The sequence below is a fragment of the Zootoca vivipara genome, chromosome 15, assembly GCF_963506605.1.
Source record: "Zootoca vivipara chromosome 15, rZooViv1.1, whole genome shotgun sequence".
Classification (NCBI taxonomy): Eukaryota; Metazoa; Chordata; class Lepidosauria; order Squamata; family Lacertidae; genus Zootoca; species Zootoca vivipara.
The window spans coordinates 44052496-44078578 of NC_083290.1; the positions used below are offsets into that span (position 1 = coordinate 44052496).

General features: G+C 43.4%; 1 protein-coding gene across 1 annotated transcript in view; it reads right to left on the reverse strand.

Moving 5' to 3' along the window:
* Positions 1-820: 820 nt before the first annotated feature.
* Positions 821-26083, reverse strand: part of PIWIL2 (piwi like RNA-mediated gene silencing 2) — a 54313-nt gene continuing 29050 nt past the window's right edge. Inside the window, exons 13-23 of the mRNA XM_035140125.2 lie at positions 25492-25581; positions 20219-20359; positions 17329-17442; positions 15260-15448; positions 13502-13603; positions 11967-12086; positions 11417-11505; positions 9408-9513; positions 7588-7841; positions 5498-5605; positions 821-1517 (exon numbers count right to left, since the gene is read on the reverse strand). Coding sequence (XP_034996016.2) covers positions 1361-1517; positions 5498-5605; positions 7588-7841; positions 9408-9513; positions 11417-11505; positions 11967-12086; positions 13502-13603; positions 15260-15448; positions 17329-17442; positions 20219-20359; positions 25492-25581 — 1470 coding nt within the window. The 3' untranslated portion in view covers positions 821-1360. The remainder of the gene's footprint in view (positions 1518-5497; positions 5606-7587; positions 7842-9407; positions 9514-11416; positions 11506-11966; positions 12087-13501; positions 13604-15259; positions 15449-17328; positions 17443-20218; positions 20360-25491; positions 25582-26083) is intronic.

Sequence of the window (26083 nt, forward strand, 5' to 3'; positions counted from 1 at the left end):
CTTAGCTCAAGTCACCCCTTCATAATGAAGCTGCTCTGACTCCTGCTTGCCACACCTGGTTGGAAGACAGAGTAAGAAAGTTTTATATCACACGTCCACATGATTTAGATCAGGCATCCCCAAACTCGGCCCTCCAGATATTTTGGGGCTACAACTCCCATCATCCCTAGCTAACAGGACCAGTGGTCAGGGATGATGGGAATTGTAGTCCCAAAGCATCTGGAGGGCTGAGTTTGGGGATGCCTGATTTAGATAGTAGGCACATTAGGCAAAGCAGATATCTTAAAGTATACTTAGGGAGTTTCGTTAGAAACTGTATCCACACATGCTTCCACTGAAAGCTTGCTTTTTATCGGCTGAAGGCAGGCACAACTTAGCACTATTGCCTAGCAATAATTAGGGAGCCTTAGTTTTTGGGTGGATGCCTACATTTATATGCCAACCAGTAACTTACCCTACATTTCTGGCACTACACTGCCCCCTCTTGTGAAGAACACACTTTATTAATTGTGAAAAGCTAGCTGGTCAATGTAGATTTTTAATTTCTTTACTTGAATATTTAGCCTGCTTCAACTCCAAAGCTTGCTGTAACTATACTGGCCGCACAGTGAATATGGATATCCAGAATCTTTGGCAATGCATCTGAAATCTGGTTGAAAATATTCTTCATTTCAGAGATTTAACTATGTTAAACAACTCACAATCTACATAGTCAATACAGAGCAACTTGCAAAAACAGACATTTACTGGTATGGAGACTACATAAAGTTAGTTCAGCCAGATAAATATAGAAAGTTTTGTTTTTATTCCAGCCTAACAAAGGAATTTTTACCTTTAACAAAAAGAGAAAAAAGACACGTTTCCATTTAAAGAACATGATAGTATTAAGGTTAAAGTATATAACTATAGGAAAACTTTAAATAATCCAACTGAAAAATCTTTAGATACTTGGGGAATGTCCATGGGTTGTTGTTGTTTTTTTAAAAAAAGTTTTCTAGTATTATAACCACCTATTAAAACTAAAGCAAGATATGTATTAACTGAACATACACAATAACACAAAAATGAAAATTCTAGGCAGTATTCACAAAGTTAAAATAGTTGCCAGCTATTAGCTATTTTGCTGAAATTAGGTTACCATTTATTACTTGTTACAAACTGCTGAAATTTGAAGAATAGTTGGGTTTTCACTTTGAAGTAAACATGTATAAGACCGAGGACGCTAACAGCTGCTGCAGGGCTCACGTGTGGGCAGTATGTGCTGTCCAACAGTGTGATTCAGGAAGAGATTTCCTCCTCGTCTCTGCCTTGGGGGACTGCATTCTCCATGCTCCTGGCTGGAGTCAACTGGCTGGAGAAACTATAGGAAGAAGAGCTTTTCACTGAGCTCAATTGCTGGTTCATGGTGTAGAATTTGACCTGAGAGAAAGGCCAACTTGTGAGCATACTTGCAAGGAGCTGGCACTCTGATGGTTCCTGGCCAATTCCAGTATATGTGGCAAAGCTTGAAGGTCAGCCTGTTAAAAAAGGTGGGAGGGAGAGAGGATAATTTCCCCCCCAACAGAATATCGACCTTATTCTCTGAAAACTCCCCCCCCCTTCTTGAAGGAATGATTGACCTTTAACAGTGACTGTGCTGATAAAGCCCTAGGAAAATATACATGCAGGGTGGATAGAAATAAATGATTTAAAATAAAAAAATCAGATTTTGGTTTTATTTTAATCAGATTTTTAAAATAAAATTCTTTTGGAAGAAAAATCTTTCTAAAGAGAGTTTTCTATTTAAGTTACATTATAGCCCAAAGGCTATTCATTAGGAAATAAGGATTTGTTTTAAGTTTTTCATGTGTACTAAAACTCAGTCTAATTGTTTAACCACATTGGTTAACAAACATGGATACATATGCTATAATATTACTGTTTTAGTTAAATAAATTGTCTAAATTGTTAAGGAAATGAATATTTTTCTCCTTCCAATAAAGTACACCAGAAAAATTGTCAAAATATTAATAGTTAACTTATTAAACCTCACAATAATTTCATAATTATCTGTCTATGTATTTCTAATAGTATAAACAAATCAGTAATTTTTGATATAACTGTAAAAATTTATTATTCCAAAAATGAAACCTCCATCTGGTTGTAAATATTATGATTATACCAGCAAGAATGAGTCTTTCTGTAAAAAAATGATTTAAATAAAGTCTTACTGAGTAGTGATTTAAATTGATTTGATTTAAATCAAATCCAACCTGCATACCTGCACACGGAATTAAAAGTTGCAGGGCTCTGCTTACAATTAACAAGAAACACAAAGGGAAATGGGAAGGAAAAAGTAATGGGGGAGTAACCCAAACAAAGGACAAGGGATAAGGCGGCAAAAGCAGTACTGATGGGCAAAGTGGGAAGCAAGGGAGAAAGGGGGGATATTTTAGGGGCCATTTAAGAGGTGACAGGAGATGTCAGACTTAAAGGGAAAGGGACCCCTGACCAGTCGTGACCGACTCTGGGGTTGTGGCGCTCATCTCACATTATTGGCCGAGGGAGCCGGCGTATAGCTTCCAGGTTATGTGGCCAGCATGACAAAGCCGCTTCTGGCGAACCAGAGCAGCACACGAAAAAACCGTTTACCTTCCCGCCAGAGCAGTACCTATTTATCTACTTGCACTTTGACGTGCTTTTGAACTGCTAGGTTGGCAGGAGCTGGGACTGAGCAATGGGAGCTCACTCCGTCACGGGGATTCGAACCGCCGACCTTCTGATCGGCAAGCCCTAAGCTCTGTGGTTTAACCCACAGCGCCACCCGTGTCAGACTTAAGAAGTGCCATTAACTATACCAGATAACTACTTTAGGTGCTATGTGGAGCCCCTAGATGCAAGAACCTGTGGTTTGGTTTAATTTGTACAGCGCTTTATCAGAAAGACACTTTATGTAATATTGTCATTATTCACAGTATTCTGGTGATCTTTAAATTAGAGCGCCTCCATACTTAATCCAATTCAGTTCTGGGCAACACCAGTCACTTTATCATAGGATAAAGAACAGGGGTCAGCAACCTTTGTTCAGCTGTGGGCCAGTCCACCATCCCTCAGACCATGTGGTGGACTAGACTATATTTGGGGGTGGGGGTGGGGGGAAACGAACAAATTCCTATGCCCCACAAATAACCCAGAGGTGCATTTCAAATAAAAGCACACATTCTGCTCATGTAAAAACACCAGGCAGGCCCAACAAACAACCTAGATATACATTTTAAATAAAAGGACACATTCTACTCATGTAAAAACTTAGGATTTCATAGTAGATTCTGTTCCACCTTAAACAGGAACAGGCTTGGAAGAGGATGTTGAATGTGTCACATGATGTATACTTCCGTTTGTTGTACTATTGTAATGTTAGTTCAGTTGCTTTCACTTTGCTGATGAAGAAAGACACGTTTGGTGTATCTTCTGAGATGCTTTAGAATAAACGCTTGTAAATATGCAAGTACTGTACTTCTCTGAGTTTCTTCTTGTTGCTGCTGCTGCCAAACCACGCTAAAGCTGGATAAACTCTGCAGAGCCTGGATCGTGTTACAGTTGGCTACCGGAGGGAGAAGACGACACCCGGCAGATGCTTACCGGGGGGGGGGGCTTGGTGGCCCAGGTCTTCTGCGTGTATGCTAACAAAAACATGCTGATTCCTGGACTGTCCGCGAGCAGGATTGAGAAGGCAATTGAGCCGCATCTGGCCCACGGGCGTTAGGTTGCCTACCCCTGGTAAAGAACCTCAGGATCATGGCCACAGTTAGTTCTATGAATATACTGCTCCACTGCTATCCAATGTGCATTCCAATATCCATAGGTACAGGAAGGAAGACGAGAGCAGCATGTGCAACTAGAGTGCTGTCTTCCAGTCCAAGCAAGGAAAGTATTTCTGGAAATGATTCTACAAGGATCTCGGCCAAACTGAGGCCAACAGAAATGTGAAAGAGTAAAATGCAGTGCCAGGTAAGGTATCTGCTGTTCAGGCAGGATGATTAATGTAGGAGCTTCAGTGTTAAAAATTATTGAACCACCTCTTTTACTCTGATAGCTTGGGGCAGGGGTGGGGAACCTTTCTGACTCCACAGGCCTGACCCCTATCAGGATCAGCCTCAGCAGCCTTATTTGACAGGTGGGTGTGGCTCCCTATCAATCACCTGATGTTACAATGGCAGGTGCAAGATGGTTTTTTCCCATTTTGTTTTTGCAAGGGATTCTGTGCAAACCCCTTGCAAAACTGAGCACGGTTCAATGACAGTTAAATCCTGCTCTGTTTGGCTACTGGGTGTAGGATTGCACAGTCAATGTAGGATTTAACCCTGTCCATCAAATGATATCCTGAATGACACCAGCTGAGAGAAGAATTTTTTGGGGTATAAATTGTGAGGCTAAAGGAAGAATTAGAGATGGATGGGAAAATAAAGTTAATTTGGATTAATTAATGAATTATAGGTTGAGGATAGTTGATGTTTTTTTTCCCTTTGAGTAGATTAGAATTGGTTGGGAAATAATGGGAAAATTGTGTTAGAATTATTTAAGATGATAAAGGAAAATTGCTTAATTTAGAATTAAATTCCAGTGTGGGGGGAATTGAGGAAGTCCACAATGTCAAGTTAATGTAATGAATTGATATGTTTTTTCTTTTTTGATTATGTTTTAATTTTGCTTTTTTGTTTTTGTGTTAAAATGTTTGAAAATTAATAAATATTATTTGGGAAAAACAGAAGTCAACTCTGTAATTTCTTAAACAGTACAGTACATTTGTTTTTTAAAATTTACTACATGTATCAGTCATCCTATAATTAGAGTTTTCTGAGCAACGAACAATTAAAAGAAATAAAAAGAACAAAACCAATAAAACCAGAAGATGTTCAAAAATAGGACATGTAGTTGTAGTTACAAATGTAATGAGATTAAATGTTTGACTATGTAATATGCTTTATGTGAAAATAAAAATATGTGGAAACAAAAATAGGACAAGTATTTGGAGTAGGGATTTGCAATCAGACAAAATCATGTAATAATATAATAAAGGGAGCAATCAAATCATCCCCATGGACCTAGAGCATGTAAAATCACAAAAAAATACAGCAGAAAACAAACCAAAAGAATTTGGCTGGTGCTGAAAGACATTAAAGTTGACACAAGGTGAACCCCTGATCTTTCACTCTGGCAAAGCATATCCTCACCAACAGCAAGATAGTCAAAGTCCAAGCCTCCAGATGGGTTATCCTTAGAGCCATTATTTGGCATGCTCAACTGTTCACCTTAGGCAGAGGACCATCTCACTATCAGAGCAGCAGTATAACACTTGCAATGGCAAGATATGAGAAAACACCTGATTTCTAATGTTTTAAAAAGCAACGATATAAATATTTATATATTACTTTCTGTACATGTGAACTAAAAGCACACACACATCAATCCCTAAGAGGAATTAAGAGATTACATCTAAAACATGAAATGCACTCACCTCTGCAGGTGGTCAGGACTGAGGTTGGCAGTATTTCTTACACAGACATAGTGAGTTGGGATGCCACAGCCTTGTCGTGCATAATGAGCCATCAAGTAAAAATCCACCCTAAGAATAATTAAAAAGAAAACTCAAACTGCTATCAATATAATTTTTATTTACAAGCAGCACGCAAGATAGTCAAGCAAGCAAGTAAATGAGGGACAAACTTGATTCTTCACTCCCTCAAAAAGAATTTGGGAAACAGAGGGGCTTATTCAATACCATTAGGCCATCTAGATCACAACTGTCTACATTACCGTGTTTCTCCGAAAATAAGACACCGTCTTATATTTATTTTTCCTCAAAAAAAACAAAAAAAAAAAAACACTATGGCTTATTTTCAGGGGATGTCTTATTTTTTCCCTCCTCCTGCCAAGGCCAGCATTGCTGCTGTGCCTATCACTATGTCTTATTTTTCGGGGTATGGCTTATATTCATTGAATGCTTAAAAATCCTGCTACGGCTTATTTTATGGCTACGTCTTATTTTTGGAGAATACTGGCAATACTTCTCCCGGTGTTTACAGGATTTTTTGCAGCCAAAAAATCCTACCAAGAAATGCCAGCAGCTGAACCTGGGAGGTTTCACATGCAAACCATGTGCTCTGCTACCGAGCAGCAGCCCTTCTCCAACACCTTCTTGAGGGCACTGTTGGTGCTGACTTTAAAAAGCCCCTTGCCATCAAAAGAGAAGATCCTTACCACATTGCAAGACTGGTTAATTGTAATGCACAGCCCTTAAGGGAGAGGGAAATCACTGACCAGCAGCCACCACTTCCCATGTGCCTGGCCATGTTGTCTGGTTGGCTTGGAGGCATTCAGGTAAACTTGAGAAGCACTATGCTCTTCAGGTAGCTTGGTTAAACCCAAATTATTTTTTCCCCAGAGGAAAAATTGATAACTAGCCACATAGGCCTAGTAATTTACAACTTGTTGTCACAGCTGCCAATGAACAGCTTTTTATTCCCATCAGGTCAAATTTATGGCTCTTTCCTCTATCAAAAAGGGAAAGAGTGCAGAGATGAACACCAGTTTGATTGCCACAGATACCAGGAAGTTAAGACAGAGGGTGTCATAGTATCTAAGTGGTTTCCAAGGAGACCACCTAAAGATTTTCAACCTAGTGAGAAGTTTCATACACAAATCTTTAAGATGTTCAATGAAGAACTCCAGAAAGGATATTGCCAAAGACTGGAAACCTCTGGATTAAAGAGTAAAAGTTGATACTGAGGTACACTATGTAACCTGACTACATAAAGTTCTAACATGCCACATTTCACCTGATTTATTCTATGGTAGTGGGAGGATGGAATTGGGTTCAGAGGAGGGCAACAAAGACTTTTAGTGTTGGTTTAGAAAACAAACCCTATGAGGAAAGCTTAAGAGCACTGGAGGGAAGAGAAGACTGAGGGGGGGAAAACCAAAGCATCTTTCAAATACTCCAAGGGTTGTCACACAGAAGATAATAAAGACTTCTCAGATGCCCCAAAGGACAGACTCATTTAATGGACAAGTTACAGGAGAATAAATTTTGGTTTAACAGTTTGAGAAAACAGATCATTTCAGCAATTGAACCTACACACAATCCTGCTATACACAATGTCAATGAGCAAGAATGAACACATGTTCCTCTCTCCCCTCTTCACAAGGGGCTGGGACAAGAAGCTTGAAAGCTTTGACTTAGTCATGGACTGTTGTGTCATATGGACCAACCAACTCTATTTAACATTAACTGTCTAGTTTCAAACAAGCCAACTTCAAACCAGTTACTGAAGTTAGCCTGTTTGACATGAACCACATTTAAAATTAAACACAGTTCCTGGTCTGCATGATATATGTATAACGAAGGCTAGAAGCAGAAACTTTCAAGATCCTTCCCCACCCACATGGAAGGAGGAAGCATGCAAAACTCCAATTTATTCATGTTGCACTAAACTGTGGCAAATATCTAAATCAATCAACTATAAGCAGCAAATTCTTCTTACAAAAAGAGCAGAGTAGCCTGTGAAAATACGGAGAGAAAGGGCTGTGTGACTGCTTTTCACTCACCAATCTCGGCTGGTGATTGTATGGTCTATCACTGTACCCGGAGTCGGAGTGGAGAAGTGATCATTGGCTGCCAAATATATGTTGGCACTGATTTTCTTCTGTACAACTATCACCACCATTTTAGGCTCATAATTCTCAAAAGCTTCGAAACATTTCTCTAGCTGGGGGATTTCATAGCTCTCCACCATTTTCAGCTGGCTATCCGATACACCATCTCTGTAAACCACAATCTTATCAGGGAGATAGTGGTTCACCTTCAAGAGACCAAACATGTAGGTTAAGATGTTGTAATATATGCAGAGAGACCTGGATAACTCAGGCAAACATCTCCTCTGGGCACTCTAGATGCCTCCAGTATACAGACACAAATGTACTGTCTTTATTTGTAACCCTTTCTGCTGTCATTCAAGATAATTAGTGCCATGGCTGACTTTGCAAAAAACTCAAAAAGAGTAAGTTATATGGAGGCTGTGGGAAGTTACTCCTGTGACTACACCTCTCCATTAAAAAGAATAGCACTTGTTACACGAGTTTATAGGGCACTACCAACATTCTAGAGCAGGCATGTCCAACAGGCAGATCGTGATCTACCGGTAGATCACTGGACGTATGTGGTAGATCACTGGTAGATCATTGGCTCCCTCCAAAGAAGCTGAACAACTGTGGCTCCCCTAAAAAAAGCTCAACATTTTACCTCCTCCCTGAAAAAAACCCAACAACTTTGACCCGAACCCCCTCAAAATGGGCCTTCCTCCTTCCTAAAAAAGGCTCAACAACTTTGACCTGAACCCAAAAAAGGGGGTAGATCACTGCCATTTTTTAACTCTGAGTAGATCGCAGTCTCTTGGGAGTTGGCCACCCCTGTTCTAGAGAATATTAGCAATATAAACAGGTCCCTGCCCAAAATTTGCAATCTATATTTCAGCAAGGAGTAGCAAAAGCAAAGGTAACTAAGGGCAAATGTGAACAAATGAAGACTTAAGAATTCATTGTCAGATGCACCTCTAATTTTTGAAGGCCCCAGGCAGGCTACCCTCAGTGGTCTGCCGCCCCCCCCCCCACATGCATTTCACCACTTGCTCCACCCAGCTGAAGCTGCTATTCTCAGCCTCACATGTAATCATGCTTGCCCTGAAGCAGTGGGGTGGGGTGGGGGGTCACACAAGGCGCATCCGTCACCCTTCCCTTTGCTAGTGGGCTTATCCTAGCAGCAGGGGTACTGCAATGGGCTGGGGAGCCAGGTGAAACCTCTACAGCACTGCAATTAAAAGGTAAAGGGACCCCTGACCATTAGGTCTAGTCGTGCCCGACTCTGGGGTTGCGCACTCATCTCGCATTATTGGCCGAGGGAGCCGGCGTATAGCTTCCAGGTCATGTGGCCAGCATGACAAAGCCGCTTCTGGCAAACCAGAGCAGCACATGGAAACGCCGTTTACCTTCCCGCTGTAGCGGTTCCTATCCTAGCAGCAGGGGTACTGCAATGGGCTGGGGAGCCAGGTGAAACCTCTACAGCACTGCAATTAGATAAGACCATATGAGTGTGCAGTGAAGACCGGCTGCTACCCCACCCTCTCCCCCTCATGTACAAGTGGGCTTCTACAGAAGCAGCGCTGCAATGGGCCAGGAGCCCACTAAACAAGGGTAGATGGCTTCTCCTATTGGATACTGCACCTGATACCAGTGTGCAGGACAGCCATATTGATATCTCAGGACCAGCACAAATATTTATTTTTTCCTTTTCAGTACAGGAAGCTATTAGGCTGGTCAGGCTTTCCCCAGTAGTTCATCCCTGCCAGAAAAGAATTAAGTGTATTCCTCACCTCATGGAACTTCTGCAGGGCACCCACCAAGCAGACCTTCAGGCTATCTACAATTTCTTGATGAGGCAGCTGGAATACTACTCTAGAGTACCATCTTGTCAAAGTGCTGGTGGCAGAAAGAAAAAAAAGGAGTAAATGCTAATGTTTAATTCAAGACACAAAGCCTAATTATGAATAATTAGGCCAAACTCTGGCAATTTCTCAGATATCAATGCCCTAACAATACTTCTATAAATTAGTCCTCTCTCCTTACCTTTTAGTAGTTTAATACTCCTGCAATTATATGATTCAATAGTACAAGAAACAACCTAAATTTACAATCTGAGCAGCACAGCTTGCACATCACTTTAAGACACAGTTAAGCTGAACTAGGGCTTTAAAAGCATTGCTAATGCACAGGAAGAATTTTCTAGCTGTTTTGCTCCTCCCCTGCTCTCAAAGCACTATCCAGCAATAAGCCATGGTTTGACTTAGTCCTCCATCCAACAGGGGCTCATTTGTCTCTCTCTAAACCATGAGTGGTTAGCAAAGAACAAACCTTAGTTATAGCTGCAGTGGTGGTGGAGTAAATCAGCTACAATTCTCTTTTTGTCCACTAACATTTTACACATTCACCTTTAAACCATAATTGAGCTTTATGGTGGCTTACAATTATTATTTCATTTTGAATCTCTTTCCATGAGGGATCCTGAAGTGATTTAGAAGATGATAAAAACATATAAAGCAGTTGTATACACAAGGACAGGAACAACTGCATATATAAAAACAATTAATACACACAAACAATATGCCAGACTATCCCTGCAGGACCTATCCTTCCCCCTGCCTCACCCTGATTTACAGCAACTGGCCTTGACACCAGACAGCTGGTGGGAGGATAAATTCCCAGGCAGGCACGCTAGTCTTACACACTGCCACCAGCAGCAAGAGCTGCAGCAGGTGGAACAACTGCAGAGCAGGTAGCAGATAACAGTTTAACCATATTTCTGCTTTCCTTTTGCTACTGGCCCTCCATGGAAGGAGAGGAGACACCAGACCATCCCTGGAGGACCCACCTACTGACCTTCATGCCAAACCTCTGGGTGGGGAGATTTAAAAATTGTTGCTGGCATCCATCTGTCTCAGGAGACAATGGAAGAGTGATGTGAATGATTTCTGGGCTAGGGAACAGGATGTTGGGTGTTGAGGTTTTATTTTCATCTGCTAGTGGGTGGGAATATTCTTTTGTTTATTGTGTGTGCACTGTTAATTAATTTATTTTTTAAACCACTGTTCTGTTCCATTTGTTTGTTTGTTTCCCCAATACATTGCATGGAATATTGATGTGTTATACAGTATGACCCTCCCCCTCTCCTTCTTTGGTATAATGTACAGTATATACATGCTTTCAGTGTAAGTTACTTGGAGACCTTTTGGGTGCCAAGCTATTAAAATTTGTCAATACATTATCAAACAAGCAAATAAACACATACATGTATACAATACATTAATAAAATAAATTCAATCTACCACACATACCAGCTGGTGTGTGTGTGTGTGTGTGTGTGTGTGTGTGTGTGTGTGTGTATTTGGAGTTCCAAATGCTAGGCATGATTCTAACATAGGGCAGGACAGACCTCCTGATAGGATGGTATCTGCTGAATGCCCTTTCTTGAAGAATGCAATGATCAGCTAAGTGAGACCACCTTCTGGTCCCTGGTTTGGTAGGGCTCTGTACACGAGTAAGAGCACCTTGAACATAACTCAGCAGCTAGTTGGCAGCCAGTACAGCAGCGGGTAATATGATGCTGTGGCAAAGCCCCTAAAGTTCTCCATGTGGCCTTTATTGACTAGTTTGGCTATATATAAACTTTACTGAAACGCTGGTCAAAGGATACATGGAACTCAATTTTTTATCCACAGCTATTAACAATGGCTGCTCTAGACACAACAGTGAGCACAGTTCTGGAACAGACTTTCATTCCTAGACACCAAAAAGTTAAAGGTCTTTCCAAACAAACTGTACTTACTGATTGATGCTTGCCACAAAGCCAACCACAGAACGCTTTCCCCTACTGGGGTCATGATACACATCCATGCCAATTGCCATCAACTGTTTCTGGAACGCAAAAAATAAAAATAAATTTTAAAAATACAGTAAGGTAAAGGTAAAGGGACCCCTGACCATTAGGTCCAGTCGTGACCGACTCTGGGGTTGCGCGCTCATCTCGCATTATTGGCCGAGGGAGCCGGCGTACAGCTTCCAGGTCATGTGGCCAGCATGACAAAGCCGCTTCTGGCAAACCAGAGCAGCACATGGAAACGCCGTTTACCTTCCCGCTGTAGTGGTTCCTATTTATCTACTTGCATTTTGACATGCTTTCGAACTGTGTCCATAATTCAACACTGCAATCAATACAGATACTTTTTTTAAAACAACAACAACAACACTGCACTGGAGAAAGCACTGGAATTAAAAGAGACCAAGTTCCAACCTTGTTGCATGATCTGCAAGTCTCACTATGTTATGCTTACCAATTAAGCTTTCCCCAAGTAAAAGTAAGTTTTTATATTACTTACCAGAGGGATGTCCACACCCCAGAGTTCTCCACCTAGCTTACAATTTATCTGCAGCAGAATTTTTTGCGCTATGCTCCTAAATTTGCTAGGATTGGTTGTAATGGTTCGAACATTAATAACCTGATGGAAGAAGAACATATTTAGCACCATTAACACCAAGCAAGACATTAACCAATCACCCTTCATCCACCTTCCATCTGCATGCTGACCAGCCTATTTTGTAGAGCTGAAAAGGACCACAAGAGTTATCTAGTCCAACTCCCAGCAGTGCAGGAATATTTTGCCCAAAGATTCTTGAGCTCTTAATCCTTAAGAGTCTCATGTTCTACCAATTGAGCTATCCCAGAAACAACCACCTACAATAAACTCCTCTCTATCGTCTTACTTAACTTCAAATTATTCTTAGTATGATCTCTAGCCCTCCTTTTGTGTTTGCGTGTGTGAGAGATAGAAGAGGAGAAGGGAAATAGGAAGGGATGAAAGAAGAGGCTTAAAGATGGCAAGGTTTATTTATTTATTTTTTAAACTCGGCTCCCAGCACCTTTCAGCCTGCCTGGAAAAGAAGCTTATGGCCGTGGCACCAGAGCAAAGTTCCCGGGCTGTGCCTGCTCTGTGGTTTGCTGTCCCCTGCAGGAGACAGGGGAGAGCTGAGTCAGCAAAGTTGGCTTCATGCAGTTTATCATCAGGGCAGATATTTTGAACCGGTAATCACAATGTGGATTTCAAACCGGTTTTCAACAATATATCACCAGTCTGAAGATATACAATGTCTGATCTTGGTGGTTTTCATATGGAAGAGCATTTCACAAGATGGGAACCAACATGAAGGTCTTGCTCCTCATCACTGTCCCGTGACACCTTGCACAGCTGTGGCAATCTGGAACAAGCCCTCAGATGCTGCACAGAGCATGTGGGGATAAACATAATAACAACAACAACAATAATAATAATATAATAATAATTTATCACTTATACCCTGCCCATCCGGCTGGGCCTCCCCAGCTACTCTGGGCGGCTCCCAACAGAACACTAAAAACACAATAAAAGATCAAACATTTAAAAACCTCCCTAAACATATGGAAGAAGGCAGTCCTTAACATACTCTAAACCAAAAACATTTATATTTCTTCTTTCCTCTGCTCCTTTTAGAGTTGCTGCAGGTTAAGTGGGGGAAATATTGAAGCATCCTCTTTTATGCGAATGTTGTTGCTTAGCAGTCTCAATGGGCAACACTTTGTATCCAATCCAGGGCAGCATTGCACAAAAAGTTTCCCATTTCTGAAAAAGCAGTGCAGCATGAAGAAAGATTGGAATATTTCTAAAGAAAGGTACTATATGGGAATACAAGAATCTTTCGTAGATTGCGCAAACAAAGTCCATAAGGGGCCCTACAGTTGCCCTCCTTCCAGGCATATGCAGACCCAAGAGTTGGGTGGATTCAGGATGCACACCTGACCTTCATGCAAGCCTTCAGTAGGCATGGATGGCCAAAGCATTATCAGCGTAAGAATTATGCAGCCAACTATTTGACTTACCTGAGAAGGTATTGGAGATTGTACACAACACAATTTTTTAATGGCCCCATACAAGTCATCTTTAGTCCCAGTGATAATGCAAACTACCAACTGTAGAGTTTCCTTTAAAAAACGGGAGGGGGAGGGACTGGTTAGATTTACAAAAAAATAACATTACCACATCAAACACTAGAACATTAAATGCTATAATCATGGGGAACTGTATCAGAGCTAGTATGGTACAGTGGTTAGTATGTTGGACTAGGACCTGGGAGATCAGGGTTCAAAGCCCACCTGACCATGAAGTTCACTGGGTGACCTTGGGCCAGTCCCTGCCTCTCAGCCTAATTTTCTCACAGGGTTGTTGTAGGGATTAAACGAGGATAGGGAGAACCATGCACACAACATTGAGCTCCTTGGAGAAAAAAGGTGGGATATAAAAGCAATAAATAAAATAAATAAGAGAGCTAAAATTGTTTACAGGAAATAATCATGTTCTAACTGTACAAGCTGTGGAACAATGTTTAATGGTATTTATGCAGCACAAAATTTCATCAAGGAACATCAGCATTCACAGTTTTCAATATGGCTATGACTTTATGGCAAATAAAAAACCCATAATAGTCTAACCTGGGGTTTTGACATGTTCACAATTGAGTATTTACAGTATAAAAAATGGATTTTCAGGGTGCTCTAAATATTTTCCCCAAACCTACAATGCTTAACAGTCCATTAACCCTTTCGTCAGCTGCTTCACTTTTACTCAACCAGGACTGCTTCTTTCCAGCCAAATCATGGCATTACTATGCTATGTAGCCAGATGTGACTGTGCAATAAAGTTATAAAACACAATTTAAAGCAAATGAATGAATTATTGCCTCTTTCCGAAGAGATGAAAGTGGTTGCCCAATCTCACAAAAGAACTGATAAGAGTTTTCTTCCCCCATGTTGGGGCTCGGTATCAATTTTACCTGGCAATTTTGGATTAAGCTAAATACACCCAACATGGTACTACTAGAAAAACAGCCTCTCCATGCAGAGTTCTTCCCAATGTTATGATCACTTTCAGCTTGCCTCATCACAGGCTGCTACTGCTGCCGGTGACAGGCAGGAAACCTCATAACATTGGGCAAGTGTTTTGCATCACTCCAACAAGAAGGCAGAGAACTTGACATGAAGATGCCAATTTCATCAGCAGACTGCTGTGTTCATAATATATAAATATGTCCTTATTATTATTATTAATAATAAAATTTGTATACCACCCTATACCTGCAGGTTTCAGGGTGGTTCACAGGATAAAATCAGAATATACGGTAAAACCACAAAATACATAATCAAAATAAAAACAAAACACCTCAACAACCCCCAATAACATCTGTCTCCTGTAGAATGTTGACTAGACCATGAAACCACACCCTTTCCCATCATATGCAGGCTACTGTACTAGATAACCTGGAATGCTAAAGAGGCTTGTTATATAGAAGTTAATTGGATAAATACCAAGTCAATTTATACTTGGGGTGACAGGATATCATGGAGACATTTGTTGTATTTTAAAGAGCAACCCAGCAAACTCCATTATATTTAAGCTGGCAGTTTTAGCCATTTATTGTTTCCCATAAGGCTTCAGTGAAATGTAAAAGACGCGAGATGCACAGAACTGCACCTACAACCCTGCACTGTCCACTACTATATCTACAATAAAATGCCCTTTGTTACTATTTCAGCAATACCAACCAGAAAGTTTCAATACTCAAAACTCCGTTAAGAAGATACCTCACTACTTAGTAATGATTTGATAGCTCTGGCATAAGTCTCTATTCGGTCATCCTTCAATTCATTCCAAGCAGGTGGAGTTATCTGGATACCAAGTGAGCCAGAGATCTTCTGCATCATGCTGACCAGTTCACGAGCTTGTTCCATTGTCCGCTTCGGATAAAACAGTGCCCAGTAATGAACTGGAATCTAAGAGTAGAACAGAAGTCAGCATAGATAATGCAGCCTCTTCCAACTCAAAAGGATTGATGAACTACAGACTACTCGCAAAACCTCTTAAGATCTTATCACTACCAGGTTCAACTATTCACTTCTATCTCTAAACAGACCCCAGATCCACTAAACAGATCCTGGTAGGCAGGAACCTTCCTCTCCATCTCCTGCCAAGGAAGTCCACCCATATTTTCTGCTCTATAAGTAGAAAGGCAGGTGGAAAAATTGGTAGATTTCTGCTTGGAGGAGAGCAGGGGTGGCTCACTCCATTTTGCCACCCAAGGCAAAATGGCATGCTGCCTCCTGCCCCCATCCTACACCCCCACTATTTCCACTGCCATACCATGCCCCTCTCCACACACTTCTGCCAATGGAAAACACTGGCTCTCCCTGAACTCGGTGGGAGCCAGGCATTCCACAAAGTGTTGCTGCTTGGCTTCTCCAGCAGGGGTCAGGAAAGCCAAGCAAATAATGCCATGTGCCAGAATGCCTCCCTTTTATCCAGTGGCAGAAGCAGTGGGAATGACTGCAGGGAGGAATGCAGAGAAGAAAAAATGCCATGGTGCATCTGCAACCGCACAAACGGATGCCTTCATCGGCCCCAGATGCAACAAAACATGTCTATCCCTTATCGGTTTCTACAGCCACAGTAGGTGCTGTAACCTTCCAACAGTTTACTTCATCTCCAAAAACGCACTCCTCCATTATCTCCTGAGACAGAAGGATGTGAGCCATTTCAGATCTGTCACGTAAAAATACAGATAGCTGTGTTAACCTTCTCACCAGTGTGCGGATTCACAGCTCCTTGGGTTGAACAAGAGCTGGAGTCTCCTCTGAATGTCAGTTGAAGAGGTCATTTACAGGCAATCCTTCTAGTTCAGTGGTTTTCAACCAGTGTGCCATAGCACCCTGGGGCACCTTGAATGATAATCAGGGGTGCCGTGGGCAACACTGGCCTTCATCCCTCTTTCCTTCCCTCCCTCCTCTGATACCTTCTCACGTCTCTGCTTCCCTGGCTACAAGCTCCCCAGGCAAATGATGCCTCTGAGGCTGGCCAGGGGATGCTGGTTGCCAGGAGCTGAGGCGGCCTTGACGCAAGGAAGCAAGTGGATGAGGGAGCCCAGCCAGCTAGTTCACCAACCCTTGCTGTTGGGAATGGACAAACAAGTGGAAAGCTGAGCAGGCAGGCACTGTGCTGGCCTTTCTTGTGCTTGCTGTGTGCAATGCCTTCCTGGGAGTTGAGTATGCAGCACTGACAGGAAGCCTTTCTGCCATCATGCAAGCCCAGAGGTGCCTGCTGCTGCCACTGCATCCTACCAAAGTGAGTACTCCCAAGGCCTCACGTTCACCTTTGGCAGTCTCCATTAGGCCACTAAGGCCACTAAGGCTGGGGCATCTTCTTCCCTGGCCCCTGTGAGGCAGTATGAGGAGGGACCTCTATTTAGGGCAGGGGGGGTGTCACAGACCAGGGGCAGCTGCAGCAGCTACCCAGAGGACTCCCAATGAGAGGGGGGAGGGAAGAGGAGGCTGAGAGAACACTACACAAGGGAGGGTGTTCAAAAAGGGGTGAGGGGCTGCCAGCTCTGCAGGCAAGGCATGGCATAACTGGGCTTCTAAGGCTCAGAGCACGTTTCTCCTTAGGGGAGCTGCAGAAAGATTGTGGTTGGTCAAGGGAGCTGTGGACTGAAAAAGGTTGAAAACCTCTGTTCTAGTTCATTAACCCAAAATAATCTCTGGTCCAGAGGAAGGGGTTCTCTCAAAAATTCAAGAATGCTTTCTGGGAAACAAAGAAGTACTGTATGTGGGTTCTACTATAACAGTGTGGAATTTTGTCAATGTCAGAGATCAAAACTTACTGCAGAGATGCAGGCTTCTCTGACTACTTCTTTGGACCAGTTTAGGTCTTCTGATGTATTAAACGAGCTATTCTTCAGGTTGATTCTTTCCATGGGGAGAATACGTCCTTTTGTCTAGTACAGAAGATTCCATAAGAGGGAAGCAGGACCAGGGAAACAAATAGGTTGAAGGATAGCATAATATTTCTGCTTAGGTTAGTCACACAAAAGCTTGCATCTCTTCAACAATGAACAACAACCCCAAAATATTAGATTCCCCATACACTTTTAAACAGCTAGTGGTCAGACATTTGTCTAGGTGGAAAATGACGCCCAGGGTAGCTTCTCCCCTAAATTGTGTCATGGTGGTGATGCAACTGCAGAGACAGATCACTAGCCAGAGATTTTTATGAGCTGCCTACAATGCATTCCACCAGGACTGGTGGCCTGTCAGCAAAATGACTACTGAAACTAGGGGCCCTCTAATTACCACCACCCTTGACGGCTTCCAGAAGCATAGGGTTAACTCCATAGTGAAGAACGCAGCATTTGTAAACTTTTTTGCAGAATATTATATGCTGTAGCTATTATTTGAACTCTAATTATCATTAAAATCTGTGTTAACTGGCTTGTTCTTCTTTATCATAGAATAGAAAGGGACCCTGAGGATCCTCGAATCCAACCTCCTACAATGCAGAAATATGCAGCTGTCCCTTACGGGGATCGAACCTGCAACCTTGGTGTTATCAGCACCAAGCTCTAACCAACCAAGCTATCCAGCTGATAATCAAGAACTATGCTACAACTTAAATGTTTTCTTTTTGTGTTTTAAAGGTTGCAACCAACAAAGAGTTTTCCAACCGGAATAATTTATCTGTAACTAGGATAACTTTCTCTAGAAGTATGAATAATACACCATCTGCAGCAATATGCATAAAGAGCAAATGTTTCATGGGCAAGTGACATGAGGGACAGACTGAAGATCGCGTTCAGACCACTATCTGGTTAAGCCTGACTGATAGTGGCAAATCCCCTGTGTAAGAGGTGTGGGCCCATTTGGATGGCCTGCCCTCATTAGACTTAAGGAACTTGATGTGTCCCTGAATGCTCCAGGGGATTTTCCAGTGGAGAAAACTGGTGATCCTGTTGAAGCCTTGGTCTCCCTATGCAATGGCAAGATGAAGCAGGTGATTGACACAATTGCTCCCATCTGACCATGTGCTCCCTTGACCCCTACTGACTGGTTGGGTCCAGAGGTTGCTTAACACTTTGCTGGGCGAGGTAATGGTTCCTACTGCACTGAGAGGCTTTCTGGGGAAGGTGGTGGGGGAGGTCACGGGCAGGGCAGCTGCAGGCATTATTTAAAACCATTCCATCTGAGTTCAAGCCTGGCCATGGAACTGAGTCAGCCATGGTTGCCCTGATGGATGAACTTTGCAGAGAGCTTTTGATACCATCAGCCTTGATAATTGTCCTGGACTGGCTCTGGGGAATGGAGATTCGGGGCACTTTTACAGTGGTTCCAATCCTACCTTCAGAAGTGAGTCGAGGGAGTAGCATTGGGAGAATGGCTGCAGGGGACTCGCTTATGCCCAGTGCTATTTAATATCTACATGAAGCCATTGGGAGTGGTCATCAGGCGTTTGGGGGCGAGGTGGCACCAGTAAGCTGGTGATATTCAGCTCCATTTCTCCATAACATGTGAATCAGAAGAGGCAGTGCAGTTCCCCGAGCCATAGCATGGATGCAGTGGTGAAATGGATGAGGAAAAGCAAGCCAAGCTCGAATCCTGGCAAGACGGAAGCACTGTGGGGTCAGTAGCTCCTATGTTTGAGTAACTGGTCAGCTGCCTACCCTGGATGAGACTGCACTCCCCCCTGAAGGAGCAGGTTTGCAGTTTGGGGGTGCAGTTTGGGGATCCAGCTCTGTCACTGGAAGCTCAAATAGCCTTTTACCATAGCAGCTGGTTTGACAGCTATGGCAATTCCTGGACTGGGAAAGCTCTGCCAAGGAAGGTCCTGTGCTGGTTACTGCAAGACTGGATTACTGCAATGCGCTCTACGTAGGGGTTCCCTTGTGCTTGATCTGGAAGCTGCAGTTGGTGCAGAATGCTGCAGCATGAATGCTGACAGGAGGGAGGCCTTGTCAGCAACTAATGCCTGTGTTCAGAGATCTGCACTGGTTGCCCATTTGCTACAGCACCAAGTTCAAGGTGTTACTATTAGTATATGAAGCCCATAACAGCTTAGGACCAGTTTACCTACAAGATCACCTTACCCCACACGTGCCCACTCAATTGCTTCAATAGGGAGAACTGGCACTACTACAAGTACCATGTAATATCCACTGTGCCTTTGTCAGAAGTTGGTCATTTAGTGTGGCAGCACCTACACTTTGGAACTCCCTGCCTATTGAGATCAAGCAGGGGCCTTCACTGTACTCTTCTCAGCATCTGCTAAAAACATTCAAATTTACATAAGCCTACTCAGATGCTTCGAAAGTTCAGGTAATTTTAATCCATTAGTATTTTAACTACTGTATGTTTTTAAAATATGGCTGTAAGTCTGCCTTGATTTTATTTGTTTTATCATTTTGTAAACTACTTTTGGGTTGCTGTTTTTGTACTCAAGCAGTATATAAATTTTCTGAAATAAATAGTAAATAAATGTCAAACTTATTTATTGGAACCTGTAGAAAAAATGTTCTATGTGTTTCTAAACCATATCAAGGCTGAAGTTACTTATAACCTGAAAAGGGTATCCAATTATTAAATATATTAACACATATCCGTAATTATATTTCTTCTAAAAGCATATCTGTTGCTATGGAGCTCATGTTTGAATCAGAATTCAGAATGACGTCATCAGACAAGACTAACCTAAAGACAAAGGCTCCTCCTTGATTCAATTACCTTATGCACATCATTGTCCAAATGAAGTCCCCATCGTGACAATTCATTGTGGGCAGTCTCATTCTTCTCAATTCTGCTCAGAAGCTGTCTCAAACTTAGGTAGTGCTGCTTAGGGCTCAGGTTGATCTGCTGGCTAAGGTCCTAACAGGAGTGACCAAAGTGGTAGGGGGGGAGGGGGGGAAATGAAATTTGTATCTGCATGTGCTTCACCCTGTATTTTAAATAGATTTAGGCAAATCAACTGCTTGGAAGACCGTGGTTTTTCGCCTTCTGAGCCTTTGTGTTACTTTTTTTTCATCAGTACAAGACATACCTCATGTAAGTAATTTTGAACTATTTAATGAGGCTATATTCATATTAGAAGTCACAACCCACCTGCACTGAAAGTTGTGATTCAACAAGAAGGTTCAAATAATGCGGGGGGGGGGGGAATACCTTGTAGGACACGTAAAGCATACAGTTTTCCCCCGCATGCCCTTAACTACAAAATTATCTTATTCATTAAGAAGAAGATTTATAACAGATGAGTGCCAGGAACAGAACATGTGACAGACACTATCCTGTAGCAGGAGGACAAAGAAGCTTATGAAGGAATGGCAAGAGGAGCTATTACACTATTGTTCTAGCCCCACATATCCAGCAAACCAGCAACTTATATCAGTTTAAAGAAAAAGTGGGCAACCTGTTTTCTGTTGAGAGTCGTATTCTCGTGGGAAATTATCTGTTGGCAGACACAAGCTGGTAGTGGGCAGAGCCAGAGCCAATGAGGGGCCAAGCGACAGGGAAAAAACTGCTCTGGGTTAACTAAATCAGGAACACAAACTGCCTTGCTTTAATTTTCACCATGATTATACAGTGGTCCCTCGACTTACGAATTACTCGACATACGAAGTTTTTGACTTATGAACGGGACAAATGGCCGCACGCTTACACATTTTTCTACATCTGAACGAAAACCGTTGGTGGTTTTAAATGCGGTTTCCTCGACTTATGAATTTTAAATGTGGTTTTTTCGACTTACGGATTTTTCCGAATATTTTTTCCCTATGGGAAACCGCTTTTCGATTTACGAACTTTTCGACCTACGAATGTGCATTTGGAATGGATTAAGTTTGTAAGTCGAGGGACCACTGTATTAGATTAGAATTCCCAATCCTATGCAGGTCTATAAAAATGTAAGCTCTGTCAAGTCTGGTGGGGTTACTCTCAAGTAAGTGTGCAGAGAATTATTTTTTTAGTACAAAAACTAATACGGCTCTGTTCTAGAGAACAGATTAATGTAATTCCTTTCTGACTTTAGTGTGCACCACATACATAGAGCAAGCCTATTAAACTTGTTCTCAGACAGCTTGCAGGGGAAAATTCTCTTCCTCTCCAAACCATACCAACAGGAAAAAGCAAACAATCCATACATTTATTTTTAATGCTACACTTTCAAATATAGCTTTCTGAGGCTACATAGAAAGATGGGGAGACACTGTTAAAAAAGAAGGAAAAATCAGATTGTAAAGAAGGAACAAAGGAATGAACTGTGATGAAATGACAGAGGCAGCTTCGGGGGGGGGGCATGTAAAATGAGGTCTGCCTGCAGCCTCCACGCCACCAACATGACCATGTCTGTTTTCTCCACAAAAGGGCATAGCTGAGCCAAAAGAATAAGTGGCAAAATGCACTCTTGGCCACTGCTGCCAAGAGAACACCCAAAAGCAGTGCTGAATTCAGAATTGCACTCAAGCTGACAAACTGATTTTTAAAGGGGTAGTGCAACCCCAACTGTAGCAGCCTATATAAATCTACTTCCCTTGTAAATTTGTTCCCACATTCAATCAATAATTCCATCTTGTAAATTAAGTTTATTCACCCCACCTGATCCCATTCCATCAGATTCATGGGCTCCATCATCTCGCTAGGGTCAGATGAAAGACGGAGTTTTAATATAGTATTGTGGCAGTACACTAGTAACATGGATGAGTAGCACCACCTCCAAATACCTCCCTTTCAGGAATGATTGGTGAGAGCCATATAAGTACGGTGCTCAGCTGCAATTTATCTTAGCGAGACACCCCTTAAGAATACCATGGCTGACTATGTCATGTCTTGTGACACCAAGATGGGTAGTTTCAAACCACTTAGAGCAGAGCTTTTAAAGCTGACCGAAAGTCCAGAAGTAGCATTATTATAAATTTACAATGGGGTGGAAGGTTCACAGGCTATGAGCGACTTGCTCACAAATTTATTGACAGCTGCATGAGTTATTATAGCTAGGAAGTGGAAGGGGCAAGCAGAATATAAAATGGAAGAATGGTATAAAGAGGGGTGGGATATAGCCATTAATGATAAATTAACGTGCTATTAAGGTAAGATGGGGAATATGCAGGAGAAATTATTCTGAGGAAATATGGAAGGTATTTGTATAATTTGTACTGTTAAAATGGAAAGGGGTCAAACCATCGCAAGAGGTGTTGAAATTTTGGGAAGCTGGATAGTTACAATGGAATGGTCTTGGCGGTGGGGTGCACATTTTTATTTATATTTTATTTATTATTATTACTTTGTCAAAATAAAAAAATAAAATAAAAGGAGCAGAGCTTTCCAAACTGTTTGTTGCAACACGTTAGTGTGTCGGCTGCAGTGTGTAGATGTGTTGTGCGAACGCTCCCCATGCTCGTCCTGGGGCTGGAAAGGGGTTAGTTAAACCTCTGGCTTGCTAGTAAAACTGAATTACTGTCATGAAATGATGCGTGTCTAAAAAGTGTGTCACCAACATGAAAAGTTTGGAAAGCTCTGACTTTTATTACAATCAAATGGTATATAAATTTTGTTAAATAAAAATAATCAAATAACGTATCGGCAGAGAAAATAACCACCACCAATTGGTTAACTTAGCAAAGTGATCTATAATTGTTTTGGCTCTCTAGCCAAGCCAAAATTGTGGTCATCAAGGTTGGATGGATAGCCTCCTGCGTACTGCCCTGGTTTACTGGAGCTCCCTGGTGGCAGGGGGGGGGGGGGCTTTGGGGGCAGGGGAGGGGGAGGAGGACAGAAATCCTATATAATAATGTCCATGTTGTCCCTGCGTCCAGATGTCCCGTGTGTCCCTGGGTCACTGCGCATGTGCTACAGGGATTGGACAGCAGAGACTGCGCGCGCGCACTCTCCCCCCACTCTGCCTCCTCCAACCGCCGCTCCCGCCGGGGTGGAGGCCGGCGAAGGCCTCCTCACAACCCTCCCTGGCCGTGAGGAGCGGCGGTTGGAGGAGGCGGGGGGGGAGAGTGCGCGCGTCCTTCCTGTCGGCGGCTGGGGGAGAGGAAGGAAGGAGGAGAAAGCGCCGCTTTCTCCTCCTCCGTTCCTGTCCCCCTGCCGCCGACAGCAAGGACGGGTCCCAGGGTTCGGAGAAGCGCTGCGCAAGCGCTTCTCCGAACCCTGGGATGTCTGCTTCCTGTCGGCGGCTGCGGGAGAGGAACGGAGAAGGAGAAAGCAGCGCTTTCTCCTCCTCCGTTCCTGTCCCCCTGCCGCCGACAGCAAGGACGGGTCCCAGGGTTCGGAGAAGCGCTGCGCAAGCGCTTCTCCGAACCCTGGGATGTCTGCTTCCTGTCGGCGGCTGCGGGAGAGGAACGGAGAAGGAGAAAGCAGCGCTTTCTCCTCCTCCGTTCCTGTCCCCCTGCCGCCGACAGCAAGGACGGGTCCCAGGGTTCGGAGAAGCGCTGCACAAGCGCTTCTCCGAACCATGGGATGTCTGCTTCCTGTCGGCGGCTGCGGGAGAGGAACGGAGGAGGAGAAAGCAGCGCTTTCTCCTCCTTCGTTCCTGTCCCCCTGCCGCCGATAGCAAGGACAGGTCCCAGGGTTCAGAGAAGCGCTGTGCAAGCGCTTCTCCGAACTCTGGGATGTCTGCTTCCTGTCGGTGGCTGCAGGAGAGGAACGGAGGAGGAGAAAGCAGCGCTTTCTCCTCCTTCGTTCCTGTTCCCCTGCCGCTGACAGCAAGGACAGGTCCCAGGGTTCGAAGAAGCGCTGCGCAAGCGCTTCTCCGAACCCTGGGATGTCTGCTTCCTGTCGGCGGCTGCGGGAGAGGAACGGAGAAGGAGAAAGCAGCGCTTTCTCCTCCTCCGTTCCTGTCCCCCTGCCGCCGACAGCAAGGACGGGTCCCAGGGTTCGGAGAAGCGCTGCGCAAGCGCTTCTCCGAACCCTGGGATGTCTGCTTCCTGTCGGCGGCTGCGGGAGAGGAACGGAGAAGGAGAAAGCAGCGCTTTCTCCTCCTTCGTTCCTGTCCCCCTGCCGCCGATAGCAAGGACAGGTCCCAGGGTTCAGAGAAGCGCTGTGCAAGCGCTTCTCCGAACTCTGGGATGTCTGCTTCCTGTCGGTGGCTGCAGGAGAGGAACGGAGGAGGAGAAAGCAGCGCTTTCTCCTCCTTCGTTCCTGTCCCCCTGCCGCTGACAGCAAGGACAGGTCCCAGGGTTCGAAGAAGCGCTGCGCAAGCGCTTCTCCGAACCCTGGGAGTTCTGCTTCCTGTCGGCGGCTGCGGGAGAGGAACGGAGGAGGAGAAAGCAGCGCTTTCTCCTCCTCCGTTCCTGTCCCCCTGCCGCCGACAACAATGACAGGTCCCAGGGTTCGGAGAAGCGCTGTGCAAGCGCTTCTCCGAACCCTGGGAGGTGTCCTTGCTGTCGGCGGCTGCGGGAGAGGAACGGAGGAGGAGAAAGCAGCGCTTTCTCCTCCTCCGTTCCTGTCCCCTTGCCGCCGACAGCAATGACAGGTCCCAGGGTTCGGAGAAGCGCTGCGCAAGCGCTTCTCCGAACCCCAGGATGTTCTAGAGCCCGTTATTGAACGGGCTGAAATACACTAGTCCAATCATAAAATGGACCATTTCTGACTGTTCACCTACGTGGGATACTTCTGTGGCAGGGGAGGACCCATGGAGGGGGGTGGGAAGAAGGTGGAAAAGGTGTTCATGTATGTACCGTCTTTTGTAATTTGTAAAATCAATAAAAATTATGTTTAAAAAAACAAAAAACAAAATTGTGGTCATCAAATGCCCAACCTCCTGCCATCTTGCTAGAGTCCAATCTCTATCCATCATCAAATGAAAAAAGTAGGCACACAGTGCTCTGGCTTCTGCTAATGCAGAATAGAAGAGCTCTGAACACTATGCGTTGGGACACTGAACAAAATATCAGATTATGCCGTAAAACTTGGTTTCTGCGTAAGCTTTTGAAGAAAGAAATTGGAGACTTGCAAGAAAAATTCAATTCTATACTTCGCAGCAAATAATCTCGAACCACCTTCATGACTCTGAAATCTTTCTTCATTTTCTCAGGAATTCCAGTCAGGAAGGTGACCTCTGGAAGCAGTAGGATTTCACCCTTTTGCAGCTGCAGGATAATTAGAGACAATGAATATTAGTACAGCATGCAGGGCAAAGACCCAGTCAGATTGTAAAGTTGTGTAGAGAAGGCTGCTGGCTACAGGATAGGTTTAACATACTGTGTTGCTTTCTTGTGAAACTGATTTTTTTTAAAAAAATGTATAATCAGTTTTACCTCTTTTTAATTGTATGACTAAATTGGTGTAACTGCCCTGGGCTTTATGGTGAATGGCAGATTAGGTACCAGTATCTTATACATACAGAGCTAAATCAATATTTCCCTATTTTAATTCTCAAAGAATTTGATAGCTCCCAAAGCAACAGTTAAATTTAATGGCTCAAGGGAGAATTTGATTTAGGTTACAAATGGCAAGCATTATCAGGAATGGTACAGTAGCAACCAGGTAATATGTTAGTAAGGGTTGGGTTTACTTCCCTTTGACAACCTGAGCGGAGTCTAAACAACTCTCAAACTACTGAAAGTCCTTCCCTGTAGTTACCTACTTCTG